This window comes from Chrysemys picta, chromosome 2, assembly GCF_011386835.1.
Source record: "Chrysemys picta bellii isolate R12L10 chromosome 2, ASM1138683v2, whole genome shotgun sequence".
Taxonomy (NCBI): Eukaryota; Metazoa; Chordata; order Testudines; family Emydidae; genus Chrysemys; species Chrysemys picta.
The window spans coordinates 84,690,704-84,706,283 of NC_088792.1; the positions used below are offsets into that span (position 1 = coordinate 84,690,704).

A 15,580-nucleotide genomic window follows, 5' to 3' on the forward strand; every position below is an offset into this window, starting at 1 on the left:
ACCTATAATCAGTTTCTTAATTTATTAGGCTTAGACTTGCGTGTTTTGTTTTATTTTGCTTAGTGACTTACTTTGTTTTGTCTGTTATTACTTGAAACCACTTAAATCCTACTTTTTATACTTGATAAAATCACTTTTGTTTATTAATGAATCCAGAGTAAGTGATTAATATCTGGGGGAGCAAACAGCTGTGCATATCTATCAGTGTTATAGAGGGCGGACAATTTATGAGTTTACCCTGTGTAAGCTTTATACAGAGTAAAATGAATTTATTTGGGGTTTGGATCCCATTGGGAGCTGGGTGTCTGGGTGCTGGAGATAGGAAACTTGCTGAGCAGCTTTTAGTTAAAGTCTGCAGCTTTGGGGGCGTAGACCGGCCTGGGTCTGTGTTGCAGCAGACTAGTGTGTCTGTCTTAACAAGGCAGGGTTCTGGACTCTCAAGCTCGCAGAGAAAACAGGCTCAGAGGTAATCTCAACATGTCAGGTGACAGTTCCAAGGGGGTCTCTGTGACCGAACCCGTCACAATGTGTCTTGTCCGGATTAAGTTGCAGCCAGTTAGCCCTCATCCAGGCCCCAAATTCATAAAGACATAAAGATTTGTTCCACTGCTCTGGCCCAGTGGGCATGATGGAAATAAAGCCAGCTGTCAATAGCATTCTGAGTGTATCACAGCCCATGTCTTGTCACTAATCCTTCCAGGGGCCCCAGGTACACATGGAATGACAATATGGACTACTATGTAATCTTGCAGGAGAGAATGCTCAAACCAGAGGGTCAGTTGTCCATGGCTACCATTTGGGCTTTCTTGGTTTAAAAAAAAAAGAATAGAACCATTTGAGCAACTCAGTCTGCTTCTGCTAGAGTCTGCAAGCAAGTCAAGAAAGCCTTTTAAACAACAATATCAACAGCTGCTCACTGATCTAAAAGAATCAGCATGGACACCTCATCCATTACTTGGAAGAGATGCCTCAGCTTGTGCAGTTTCCGCCTTATAAATAAGCCTATAGCCAGATTCTCCTTGTAAAGGGAATCCGAAGACTCAGGTATCCACTTGAACTGCCTTGCCAAAAGATCCTCCATGACGCTCCCAAAAATGGGAATTGGACACACATTGATAGCCAGAAGTTGGTTCCTTGATCAGTGGTCTCACAATTGCTTCTTTGAGAACCAGTTGTACCTTTCCCACATCCCTGTAGCCAAACACTGATAATCTCAGCAAACAAAAGTCCCAGTATTTCTGTAGTAATTTTCAACAGCCAGAAAGGACAAGGCTCTGACTAATTATAAATTCACTATATTGGAAGCCAAAGAACAGGGGGGAGTGTAGCAGGACGGTGCATGGAAATGGAGAGCCCAATTAGACTAATGCCAACCTTGAAATTCCAGTTCTGAGTTCTCTTTGGGATGCTAACTTCTCATTGTCATGTTTCAGAGTAGCAGCCATGTTAGTCTGTATCCGTAAAAAGAACAGGAGTAAAATTTGTTAGTCTCTAAGGTGCCACAAGTACTCCTGTTCTTTTCTCATGGTCATGTAGACTTGGCTAGGGATACATTAAGTAAGAAAGCTCAGTCATGGGTAGTTTTATTACAAAATAGGTTTGATGTGGTGGCTTAATGTTTGTAAAGGTTATAGATACCAGAGTAAACATGTCTTTGTTGCGTTCTTTTCGTTGGGCCAGTCTGATACTTCCTTATCCTGTTGCTGTGTACTCACTTTTTTTTGTCTTGTGCTGCATACTTTACAAAGCACAGAACTAGCATGGTGACTAAACTACCACTTCCTACGTGGTAGCCCTACGTGGGACGTAGAATTTCTGTAATAACAATTAATCTTGACAGACCCAAAATGTCTTAAAATTTTTAATAATCCTCATTCTGAAAAAGCATTCATTTCTCAAAGTCAAGTGCTGAAATCTATGCAATTAAAGAAACACACAAAGTACTTTACAAATCTTAACTACGTAGACCCCTATTCTGCAAAGCCTTGTGCTTGTGCTGAAAGTTAAGGATGTGAGTAGACCCACTGGACTCAATAAATCTTTTCAGGATTGGGGCCTTAATTGTCACAATGACCTCCTGAAGGCAATCTGCTTTCCATCCTGCAGTATGAACCCTCTAACCCTAATAAACTAGATGCTAAAATTAGGCCCCAAATGAAAAAAAGGCCATTGATTTAACCAAAGGAACAAGATTGCCACCAGAAAAATAAACAAGTACTGTAGGATGTTTAGATTGTAAGTGTAAACAAAAGCCTGTTTGCTTTGTAAGTGAATACTTCAGACTGATTCTGCTCTTTGCTGTATTTGTGGCAAAAAAGATATAATCAGTTTTAGCCACTAATGATTGTGACAATGGGGATCTGAATCCTTGTTTGTACTACTTCCCTCAATCTTGGTTTGTTTAGTTTGATTTTGTCAAGCAATCATTTTCAAATGGCCCATTAGTTCTATAGTGTGGTGTCAAGTCACTAACATCTTGCTCTGCAGGTTAAGGACTCTAAACAAAACAAATCTGGTTAGGTGGCTCATTTTATCTTCACTATCATAGTATATCAGGGTTGGAAGGTCATCTAGTCCAACCCCTGCTCAAAGCAGGACCAATCCCCAGACAGATTTTTGCCCCAGATCCCTAAATGGCCCCCTCAAGGATTGAGCTTACAACCCTGGGTTTAGCAGGCCAATGCTCAAACCACTGAGCTATCCCTCCCCCTACTATATCCTTCAAGTCATCAACACTAATCAGCCTTGAGGAGACTACAGATAAACTGGATAAAAGTTTTAAAATCAAGAAAACGAGCTTCAATAAGGCAAATGTAAAAGAAGTTCGTTAAGGAAGGTATAATGAAATAAACCTTTGTGAAATAAAGGCTAATCATTAACATACTACAAAAAGATTTTAGAGTTATTATTTCAGTATCAATTTATTCTCCACAACATTATCCATTATTATTGCAAATATAAACAAATGCTATATTGGGATATAGTACAAGGAGACTGCATTGTAAATCAAGTGAGATAATTCCACAGCTGTTACTGGTAGTTGGGCTGCTGTTGAGGTTGTGTCTAAAGTAAATTGTATATTATAAGACAAATCGGAGAGTGTTCAGAGCAATGAAATTGATGAAAGTTCTGGAAAAATAAGACTGACAGTGGAAGGCTGGCGGAGATGGGTGTGTTCAGACTGAGGGATAGGGTGACCAGATAATAGCTTCAAAATATCGGGACCGCTGCAGGGGGAGTGCCTTTTTAATTGTTACACTCACTGCGTCCAGGTCTTTGGCGGCACTCCGGCGGCGGGTCCTTCAGTCACTGATGGTCTTCGGCGGCATTTCAGCAGTGGGTAATAAATCTTGCCGCCAAACAAAGAAGTACCCATCGCCGAAATGCCACCGAAGACCATCAGCGAGCGAAGGACCTGCCGCTGAAATGCCGCCGAAGACACAGACGTGCCAGGTAAGTGTAACAATTGAAAAGGCACTTCCTTTGCCTCTCACTGCCATCTAAGCAAAAAAAAAAAAAAAAAAAAAACCAGGCCGCCGCACCCGAGACAAAATATCAGGACAAATGGTGTCCCAACCGTAGTTCGGTCAAGACGCAGGACAAACTGCTCAATATCAGGACAGTCCCGATTTTATCGGGACATCTGGTCACCCTACTGAGGGAAGGCATTACTGAGAAATAAAGGGACATTATCAAGAGAACAAGGATCAGTTATCAATGAGGAGCCCAGGCCAGAACAAAACGTAATGAGCTTAAGTGGCAGTGGGGAAAAAATTATGGTTAAAATTAGGCAGTGGAACAAACTGTCAATGGTAGCTGCAGAATTGCCATTGTTTGAGGAAGCCAGGGCTAGATTAGACACCTGTCTGTCAGAGATGATTTAGGAAGTCACTTAAATCAATCCTTCCACAATGCAAGGGCAGGACTGGGTGGTCTGCTTCTGTCCCAGAATCGGTATGACATTGTGCAGATGAAGAGTAACTGTCTTTTTATTTCTTCTTGCTTGTTAAATATCCTGTGAGTCATCGTACCGAGCAGCATTTATGGTACATGGAAATTCCGTCCTTACAAACAGTATATACAATTCTTGGTGTCCTAATAAGGAGACGTGTGGAGAAAAGCATAGACAAAGACAGATCAGTGTGAGTCATGATCATGGTGCTTACAAAGCACCACAATAGAAGTAATTTATATACTCTTGTCTGCCTGCTCTGTAGTATATTTTCTAAGCTATTCAGTCCAAAATGTTAAGTGACTCTGGGATCACTGGATGCGTTTTTGTTTGTATATGAGCTTTTTTTTAAGGTCCTAAAGAAGATGACATTTGATTCAGTAAATTACACTCATCTAATGTTTGCAATAAAGACATTGCTGATGTTCCTGTACTGTGCTCTCAATTATTTTGGACAGTAAACGTATCTTCAAAGTTTTATTTTAGGGAGCTGTTTGTGCTATGATCTGGCCTAAGGGGTGTCTCTATGCAGATTTCTAGTAGTTGGCCCCAGCAAAGATAAGAGTCTGTTACTTTGTCACTGTCAATAGCATTAGCTCTTTTTATCTCAAGATGGTAAAGACTCCTGCTTTGGGGCCCTGATTAAGGATGTGCTTTAGTCCTACTGGGACGTGGGGAATAGCAATTTACACAGATGTGCTTTCCTGAATCATAGAGCTTGGTGCTTGATCTCTGTTAAAGACCACAGTGTCTGTGCTCTGTCCTGGTTTGTTGCAAGAATAATTATGCCATTTCAGGGTTTCCAGAGACTATAAAGGGAAAAGTGAAAGCTAGGACCATTGTCCTTGGAAAATAGGCTTTTTTAATTTCTAAACAAGAGTTGAACATGAAAATTACTTTAAGCAAGGAAGAAGTCTTTAGATACACACAATCAAGCCCTGTTAACTCCCTCTGTATCCAGCTACCATACTAATAAATATCAGAGAAATTAAGAATTGTCACGCTGAAAGTATATTCTTTTGTGCATCAAGTATATGGAATAGCACAAAGCCGAATGAAAAAGTAAAATAGGGATTAACCTAAGAATAGTTTATCAAATTTCCACTATGAGAACTGCTTTGTGTGGGAGAATAGGAAGCGGAGAAGAGAAACTCTCTTGTGGCTCACCACTGCACTCCCGTAACTTCCCGTGTGGTGGTCTCTGTGTGTTTGGAGAACCAAAGGGAAGATAGCAGGCATGAGCAGTTCCCATTGACTTCAGTGAGACCAGGATTGGGCCCAAGCGAGGAATTACGATGTTAGTCTTCACTTCTTAGCTAAACTGAGTAAGAATATTTTAATTGCATTGATATGAGGGAAGAACAGGGTCAGGATTTTTTTGTCATTAGCCATTTATAATACCAGTTCTTCAGCAGTTTTAGAAATGAAGAGGAACAAATGGATGAATTAGGATGTCATTGCCGGGATGAATTAAAGTGATAACACTGCATTAAGTCAGCCTTCTGTTGCTTCTGAAGTGTGCAAATTTGCTCCCTCTAAAACTTCCCATCAAACATGTTGCACTGATATTGATGAAACCTGGATGCAGGGCTCCTGGAATGGGAAGGTTTCCCTCCATTCCCTGATGTGACCCCCTCCTTCCCCCATAAGAGCAGTAGTGCTCCTGGAGGTGGGTGTATCCCCATGAGGCACAGCAGCCCTCAGTAGCACAGAGGTACATTTCAGTCCCTCTGTGCTATGAATCAAGCCCACTATTCTCAGTTGTTGCATAACAAAATTATGCACATCATTCTCTTTAAGAGTTAGGAAGACAAGATTGTTTCATTAAATCCATGCGGCCAAACAGATTTTTCTTCATAAACATAAACTGGCCTGTTCAACCCACTCTGGTATTATTTAACCTGAAAAGTCTTTTAAGTTCCCCAGGAAAGTATTGTGACTTAGATTAAATACAGCACAATTGAAAGCATTGTTATAAGCAAACATTTAAAATCTCGAAAATTTGAATTTTTTTGATAGCCCATGAAAACAATTTAGGGGTGGGGAAATTGAGTATAGATTGTCATTTTTGAACCTGTGGGGATGGCATGCTGTATGTAAGTTACATGGAATGTGTAAGTGGCACAGAATAGTTTGGGCAGATTTAGCTTTTGGAAGTTGTGTAAAATAAATGCAGTGTTGTCAGGTTCTAAGAAAATCATGGAATTGGCTTAAAAATTAGACGAAAAAATAATACACTTGGAATTCCTTTTATTTACCTCTTGCTCTTGAGCCTCTAGGGTTCATATTTTCAGGCTTAGCTCTGTACCCATGAAGGCTAGAAACTTAATTTTTTTCCTTTTTTCTTTTCTTTTTAAAAATGAAAGCTGGAATTCTGGCATAGGCACATGACTCCAGGGTCTGGAGCTTTACGACTCATGATAAAATAGTGAGAATTGGCAACACTGTCCACTGCGGTAGTAGGGCCGCAGGTAGGAAGGAACGGATGGTAATATAAACAACTAATAGGTGACTGTAAAAACAAAGTACTCTTACCGTCCCCAACATTTCTGGGGCTATATTCAGCCATGGCTAAGTCCCACTGACTTCTATGCAGATTTCACCCACTTACCCCAGGGCTGAAATTGAACTTTGCAGAATACCAAAGTGGTGACAGTTACACTCATATTCCCTCTGAATGCCAGATCAATGCAAAGTTGTGCCACTTTGCTTTTTACACCCCATGTCATTTATGCCGTCACCCACAGCACTGTCAAATTTGGCTCATAGATTCAGGTGTTGGCAAACTACTACCTGTTCATTGAATATTCTTACCCTACCAGCCAATTGATTGTGATTTTTTTAGTGTTTTACACTAGCACTATACCCAACGTACAATATCATCTGGAGATTGAACTCTTGCTGGCAGTCCTGTACCCTGAACAAAACCCTGAATGAAAAGTGCAATTTCAATATACAGATTGCTTAGACTTCTGTTGTATTTCCCAAGAGCCAAGTCATACGACAAGTAAGGGTCAGCAAAAGGGATACACGGAGAGCCCTGCAGGAATCTGAATCCTTATGTTGCAGGACTCTGGTGTGGAGCTCCTGGCACCCAAACCTTTGAGATGGACTGTGAAGGGTGGGGAAGGTGAAGCCATATCTATGTGGATCCTTCAGCCAACCCTCCCACTCATGGAGGAACTGGGGCCACCGTATCCACAGAGGTCTAATAGAGGGGATTGTTCCTTAAAAATGTCTCCTACTTAGGTTGTGGCCTGGAAGGAGGATTTGTCCTTAAGCACACTGAATTGTGGTGAGAGCAATGTATCAGTGGAACTGGAGTCAGAGGGCCCATGTTCCCTGGAGGGACTGTTATTGAGAGGATGTCAGTGGAACAGGGAATGCAGGGAGTTAGGCTGAGCGTAAATTCAGCCACATGGACAGAGCAGTTCACAGGGTTTAATAAAGTTCCATTGTTCAATTTAACATGAATTCACTTCACTCCTTGTGAACAAAACTGGTGAAGCTTGCATTTAGAATCCAGAATATTTATATATTTTAAAAACGTGTATTAGGTTGTGTTACTCCCTTCTACCCAGGGCCGCCCAGAAGATTCAGGGGGCCTGAGGCAAAGCAATTTTGGGGGCCCCTTCCATAAAAAAAAGTTGCAATTCTATAGAATACTATATTCTCATGGGGGGCCCTGGGGCAAATTGCCCCACTTGCCCCCTTCACCCCCCCGGGGCGGCCCTGCTTCTACCTTTGTTTCTCAACATCAACATAGTGCCCTGCCCATATGTATTGTCACTAATAGTGGTGAGTAGGTGTATAGCACTGTCACTGCACTCTTACGGATATGAGTGCTTCCAGCTATGTACAGTTGTTCCAATTAAGGCTCACTTTCTAATCTGACTGCAATATACACTTCTTGAATTGAATCATAACCTCACATGTGCCTGCAGACATGGAAACTGATTGTATATTGTGTGGTAGAGATAATAGGGCCAAAGACAAAATTTGGACACTAGCAACTGTGAGTAGTAAGGCCCAGATCCTCAAAGGTATTTAGGCATCTAACTCCCATAGGGATCTGGGCCCAAACATTGTCAATGTCAGTATCTCAATTGTGAGTGGACTAAAACAATGACAATACAAGTGAACTGACGCAGGAATGATACTGTGTGTGACACAGGATAGGTCCAGCAATGGCAATTAGCCAGAATGGGCAGGGATGGTGTCCCTAGCCTCTCTTTGCCAGAAGCTGGGAATGGGCGACAGGGGATGGATCACTTGATGATTACACTGCTCTACAGCCAAAATGCTTCTGAAATAAATGTAGTCAAACTTTACTAATTCTGGGTCACTGAGAATGAAAATGATGCTTAAAATTGTCGATTGGCTCTAGTTTTCAAGATATGCTATTGGGTCAGTATATACGACCCTTGACTTGGGAATGGCGGAGGATAAGTGAGTTATAAAGGGAAGGGATCTCAATTTAAACCAGAAATGACTAAAATACATCTTTGACTGGATCTATGAATAAATCTATGACTGGGTTTGGACAGTACTTGCTTTTTAGGCAAAACAATGAATGATGCAATCTGAAGCTGGTATTGCGTCATCCATGATATGAATTGCATCATGTTATTCCTAGAAGTCATGGATGATGCAATCATAATGAAGCTTACATCACTCTGCTGAACAAATTGCCCTATATCAGCTCTAGAAATCATACAGTGTCGTGCTCTCTTATTTGTCAGTATTTGATTTTGCAAAGGGACACATTTCTGTTTAGCCAAAGTGAGTAGAGATGCCTCGTACTTGTGTGAACAGTGCAGATAACTTCTGCTATGTTTGTGGTGAAGTGACTTTTGCATCACAAAAGCGCAGTATAACCACTATGGTTAAGAAAGCCTATCACCTTTATTTTGGCTGCAAAACTGGAGATCAGGACAAGAGGTGGGCCCCACACATATGCTGCAACATTTGTGCAACAAATCTTCACCAGTGGTTGAACAGGAGAAGGAAATCTATGCCTTTTGCAGTGCCAATGATTTGGAGAGAGCCAACAGATCATACCAGCAATTGTTACTTCTGCATGGTGCCTCCAGTTGGGAAAGGTGTGTCAAAGAAGAAAAAGTGGACTGTGCATTATCCAAACATTCCATCAACTATACGCCCAGTACCCCACGGAGAAGGACTGCCGGTTCCTGATGCACCAGAATCATTCTCACTTGAGTCAGACGAGGAAGAGGAAGAGGATGAAACTTCTGGTCCTGAACCATCAATGTCACAGGACCCACATTTTCTCCCATCCTCCTCCTCTGAACCACACCTCATAACACAAGGTGAACTGAATGACCTTGTCAGGGATTTGGAACTACCCAAGAGTAAGGCAGGGCTGTTGGGCTCCAGACTACAGCAGTGGAATCTCCTGGCAGGTGATGTTAGGGTTTCCATGTTCCGTGACCGTCAAAAGGATCTTGTCCCATTCTTCTTCATGGAAGGTGATCTTGTAGCCTGCAACAACATTGATGGTCTGATGGCAGCCCTCAACATCGTTCACGATCCAGATGGGTGGAGACTGTTCATTGATTCATCGAAGATGAGTCTTAAAGCTGTTTTACTGCATAATGGCAATGTTGTGCCATCAATTCCAGTTGGTCATGCAGTCCATATGAAGGAAACCTATGACAACATGAAACAACTTTTGAGGTGCATAAACTATGACCAACATCAGTGGCAGCTTTGTGGCGATTTGAAGGTTGTTGCTCTCTTGCTTGGTCTGCAGACTGGATACACAAAGTACTGCTGTTTTCTCTGCGAATGGGATAGTCGTGCAAGAGATTCCCACTACATCAAGAAAGATTGGCCACTCCGACAGTCATTGGAGCCGGGGAGGAAAAGTGTTCAGCATCCACCACTTGTTGAATCAAGGAAGATTTTGTTACCACCCTTACACATCAAGCTGGGTCTGATGAAGAATTTTGTCAAGGCCATTGACAAAAGACAAGCACCTTTAAGTACCTGCGTGGAAAATTTCCAAGGTTAAGTGAAGCTAAGATACAGGAAGGTGTCTTTGTTGGTCCTCAGATTCGTGAACTTCTTCGAGATGATGCATTTGACCATGCACTGCGTGGCAAGGAAAAGACGGCATGGAAAGCCTTCCAGTTAGTGGCAATAAATTTTCTCGGAAACAACAAGGCAGACAACTACAGGTTGTTGGTGGAAAACCTCCTCAAGGCATACAAAAGCCTTGGTTGCAACATGTCACTAAAGATACATTTTTTGCACTCTCATCTAGATTTTTTTCCACCGAACTGCGGAGCAGTGAGCGACGAGCACGGCGAGCGATTTTACCAGGACATTGCAACAATGGAGAAACGCTATCAGGGCAAATGGAGCCCATCAATGCTTGCAGACTATTGCTGGACAGTGACAAGAGATGCTCCATTTAATGAATACAAGAGACAAGACAAGAAGCGCCGAGTAGACATTGAATAGGACTAAACTATGTACATAATAGTTTTTTGCCTTTTGTTTCATAATAAATTTTATTTATATAACCTTTTTGCTGATTTTTAAAGTGTTACATAAACAGGACAGGTGAAATATTATCATGTAAAGCAACCATAAACACATGAAAAGACCTAGGTTTACAATTTATGATTAAAACTCTACTATCTACACAATATACATAGACATAAAATGTAAAAACCTAAATATCTTAGAAACTGTAGCCAATCAGTTGTTTTAATTGTCATATTTGAATTCAGCACATCAAAATACATAATAAATAGTACATTTTATCTCTGAAGCAGACGACTACTCAAAAATTGTAGACCAGTGTTACCTGTTCTATTCATTCTCTCTGAAGCATCTGGCATTGGCCATGACAGAAGACAGGATACTGGGCTAGGTGGACCATTGGTCTGACCCAGTATGACTGTTCTTATGTGACATTCAACATCTTTCTTTTCTCATTTAGCATAACCAAAAAATTTGGCAGATGCAACAGGCAGATTTTTTGCAGCTGTTTCAAGTAGGTATAAAGAGTGTTTTGTAGGCTCAACATTTCAAATTTTAAGAACATGGTTAAAATGTTTCTCTTTAAAAATGTAGCATCCTTGGCTGTGTGGGGAAATTATCTGATATTCACATACAAATTACTTTGAAGCATATTTATTTTTTCTTTTCAGGTTCTTTTGCAATATTCCTTCATGCTGCGGACAACATCACTGTGACAATTAAACCTGGGTCTTCTGTTCCACAACTAAAATACTGTAAAATCTGTACAAGAAAAATATGCAAATCTGAACTCAGGATAACTGGTGGGGTAAAAGAAGAATTTACTTTCCAGTGTGCAACACCAGAGAAATATTTAGTCATGGAAATCCAGAAGAACATCGGTAAGATGTGTGTTTAAAATTTCCCCTTTTAGAATTTCTGAATCCCCCTGACATTCTCGTTTAGTGTCTGGTTCATAATAACACCTAGGAATATCTTGTTCATTATGCCATCTACTACAGGCAGAGCTAGGGAGAAATCATTCAGGGTGGAAAGTTGATATATAGCTGTTTATGTTTGGGAACTGCAGAAGCTGTTTGCAGCTCACAATGTGAAATATGGACTTGCCACCTTTGAAACCAAGTTGTTGCAGAAACAGTTCTGAATAAATGAAAATATTATATACAATTCCTTATTGTTCTTATTAATTTACAGGCCCACTGCAACTGAATCTCCTAGCACAGACCTCTGAACATCTCCTTTGACTTTAACAGGCTTCTGCATGAGAGCAGGGGCTTGTGCTAGCAGATCTGGCTGCTGTAGGGGTGGCCTTTGTAGGTATGGTGTAGAATGAGTTACTGGGATGAGTCACCCTGTGTTGATTGTAATGCATAAACATTCATCCATGCATGGTGGCTCATAACACAGTGATTATATATCTTTTCCACATTGCGCGCGCACCGTTTATATATGGTCATTAAAGTTAACAACCATGTACAGTAGGACTACTGCATAGTATAACAAATTGATAGGTACCTAGGACTTAATGGTTATCGCCACGCTGCACATCTGAGCCTCTCACTATGATGATATGACAGTGGAGATACTCTCATCCTCATACTCCAAAACACAGGCCCCTATCCAACATTGGGAAATCAGAACTAATCCTTGGCTATATCTGAGAGCTTTACAAACATTAATGGATGTATCGTCACAACATCCTTGTGAGGTGAGCGTGCTATATTATCCCCATTTTATAGTTGGGTAGCTAAGGCACAGCAGGTAAGGTCAAAGGTATCCACTAATTTTGGGTGCCCAATTTGAGACTCCAAGGACCTGATTTTTGAGAGTACCTAGCACTATATAGCACTTTATAGCTCCCACTGACTTACAGTTGAAGTTTTGAATGTTTAGCACTTGTACAAATCAGACCCCAGCATATCAAGTTGCGCATCCAGAACATGAGCAACACATAATTAGTGATTCACACCTGTGAAAAATTTCGTTTAAGTGGCTTGCTTAGCATTATATAGGAACTCTGTGGGAGAGTCAGGGAAAGAATCCAGTTCTGCAGGGCATCATTCAACTGGCTTAACCACTGCACCCCTCCCGCCTTCCTGTAATCTCCTGCCTCATTTACTGCCAACTTCTTCAGCAAATGAGGTAGAGTTCCTACAGACAACTCTGCCCATCCAGTCCTATACCCCCTCTCCGCCGCACTCCATGTCCTTGTCAGATCTGTCTCTTTCTCCCAGTTCCTAGTCCCCCCAGCGCAGGGCCAGCTCCAGGCACCAGCTTAGCAAGCAGGTGCTTGGGACGGCCAAGGGAGAGGGGCGGCACCTGCGGCAATTCGGGGGCAGCAGGTCCCTCCGTCCCTCTAGGAGCGAAGGACCTGCCGCTGAACTGCCGCCGACGATCACGGCTTTTTTTTTTTTCCCTCCAATTGCCGCCGCCAATCGCGATCGCGGCTTTTTTTTTATGCTTGGGGTGGCAGAAATGCTGGAGCCGGCCCTGCCCCAGCGCCTTATCTGGCTTCATTGTCCTCCCCGCTTTTCTCTCACTAGCTCCCAGTCCCAGTCTGCCCTCCCGCACCAGCTCAGTCTCTTTGCCCAGCCAGTCATCCCCCAGCCCCCATTTCTCTCCTCCCCCACTCCCTCCAGTCTCAATCTCACCAGACCCCTAGTCCCAATATACTCCTTTCACACCCCTCTGCATTCAAACAAGAGACAGTGAATGTTTCCAGCCAACGGGTCATGGAGAGCACAATGCCCAGCCCCACCCTGATCTGGAGCAATTACTTCAGAGAAAGTCCTTCTGTGGCCTGGTGGTCCTGGGCTGGCACAAGCTCATTTATTCTGTGAGGAGGGTGTGTGCACAGTCCGTCAACACTAGGAGTTGTGAGGGGTTGGAGCATACTCAGTGAGGACAGAATCTTTGCGGACTGTAGCTTTTAAGATCTAGCAAGTCTCTACCAAGCATGCCCAAACTACAGTTATTCAAAGCCTTATAATTTGGTCAAATTTGGGTAGATTTTCATGGGAGGGCAGAAGGCACATCTCTGACAGAAAGGCCACTCCCTTGCCAAACTTCAGGTTGCTGGTCTAAAGCATGGGGGTACTAGAGGATTTCAAAAAAAAGTTTGCCAGATTTTTTTAACATGGGGGAAAAACAACATATTTTGCCCTTTTGGTCTTCGAAACGGCTGAACCATTTTGGCTGAAATTTTCCAGAAAAATTCAGCCCGAGACAGACATCTGGCATGGAAAATTTCAGCCTATATGGTTAAAGATTGGTAAAGTTTTGTAAACAGCTGAAAATAGGGTATTAGTTTAAGGTTGTCTTATATAATAATGAGGTTACTAGCGTTACCTATAATTATCCAGTTCGTGACAAAATAAACCAGGGGCAGGATTGATGTGGAAGCTGTAAATTGGCATTTCCTGACTACCATGCAATTGAAATATTGTAACCAACCACTGCAGGATGTCCCTGAATGCTCTGGTACACCAGTCCCTTCTGGATGCCTGGTAGCGCACTCTGTGCAGCACGATTTCAGAGGCAAGTCTTGTAGGTGCTTCAAACACTCAAGCAGTGTTGCCAACTCTTATGATTGTGTCAAGAGTCTTGCTATATTTGATGTTTTTCTTAAACGCCCCAGTTCCTGGAGTCACGAATCTCAGCTTTCGTTTAAAAAGCGCATTTTTTGCCCTCATAGATGTGGAGGAAAGATAGAAAACATGAACTATATAGTCTCAAAAGAACTCAAAATGTACTTGTTTTTCAAAATCTGACTTAAAAGATAATGAATCTCATTATTATGGGGGGCCTGACTTATGGTTTTTGAACACCCAAGGTTGTCAATACTGTTCCAGCTTTCTCAAGAGGCCTGCAGGGAAGTGTACAGTGCATGTAATTTCATGTCTTAAAACTGTTTGCTTTGATTTGCTAGCTGTTAAAACAGTGAGGGAATGTTGCACGCTGTAATTTAAGTGGTGGTGGGGATTTAGGTATAATTTAATAGAAAAATCTGAACACAATGTGGGGAGGAAAACAGCAAGTTCCTCAACTGTTCATGGTTTGTGCACCTGCTTTGTGTGTGTCTGTTTTAGATTGTATGTCAGGCCCATGCCCCTTTGGAGATGTTCATCTTCAGCCATCCGCACTGCCTCGCCTTAACAGGACCTACATCTGGGATGTGAAAGCCAATAAGAAGGTTGGACTTGAACTGAAATTTTCTACACCATGGTTAAGGCAGATTGGGCCCACAGACACTTGTCCAGATTTAATCACTTACAGTATCAGCAGCTGTATTGACACTACCAGAGTCAGCATTGGAACCTTCTGCAGAAATGGCTCAGTGTCTCGGGTCAAGGTGCAGGGGGGAGTTGTCATGGCTTTACAGCTCCCATGGAATTCAGATCTCACCACCTCTGGCTTTAACATAGCAAACAGATCTTCCATAAAAAGTAGGTACAATATACTATTTACTTATTTATTTGCAGTTATAATTAGCTCTTGTAGCTTGCAAAAAGTTTTTTTTAATCTTTTTACTTGGTTAACTTGAAACAGGAAAAAATCACAAAACTAAAAATCACAGGCAATATAGGTCTAATCATTAGTACTTTCCTATTTTCTCTTCATCCTCACACCTTAGTCCCATCTTATTAAAATCAACTGAAATATTTCCAGTACTCAGTCATGTTCCTTGCTTCAGAGATCCTTGCTATCAACTTTTAGTTTTGTAATTACTCTAATTTACTTACTTCCCTCTCCCTTCTTGTAGTTATCCTATTTTTAAAAAAGGTTTTTAGATTGTCCTCTTACTTTTCATAATTATTATGTGAACTGATTGAACTAAAAATCATGAAAGTGATGTTTCTATTTGTGAATCAAACAGTACTACCCAAACTCTTCTTAAATTGAGACTTTATAGGATTTTAAAAACAAACCAAAAGTATTTGCAAAACAGTAAAAACATAAATAACAAAATGATGAGAATGGATGAAGACTGCTATTGAGTCTATTTTAACAGCTTCTTTCTTCATAACTTGCTGAACTCCTCAGGCTTACATTGCAGTTTAGGAAACTGGAAGAAGGATGCCTGGAAGGTACATCAGCCTTCCTGCTCATGTTTGCATA

The 15,580-nt window shown here is 41.6% G+C and overlaps 1 protein-coding gene across 1 annotated transcript in view; it reads left to right on the plus strand.

The window, feature by feature from the left end:
• The window catches only part of CDCP1 (CUB domain containing protein 1), a 48,415-nt gene that overhangs the window by 9,832 nt on the left and 23,003 nt on the right, over positions 1-15,580 (plus strand). Inside the window, 2 exon segments of the mRNA XM_065587114.1 lie at positions 11,134-11,343; positions 14,551-14,907. Coding sequence (XP_065443186.1) covers positions 11,134-11,343; positions 14,551-14,907 — 567 coding nt within the window.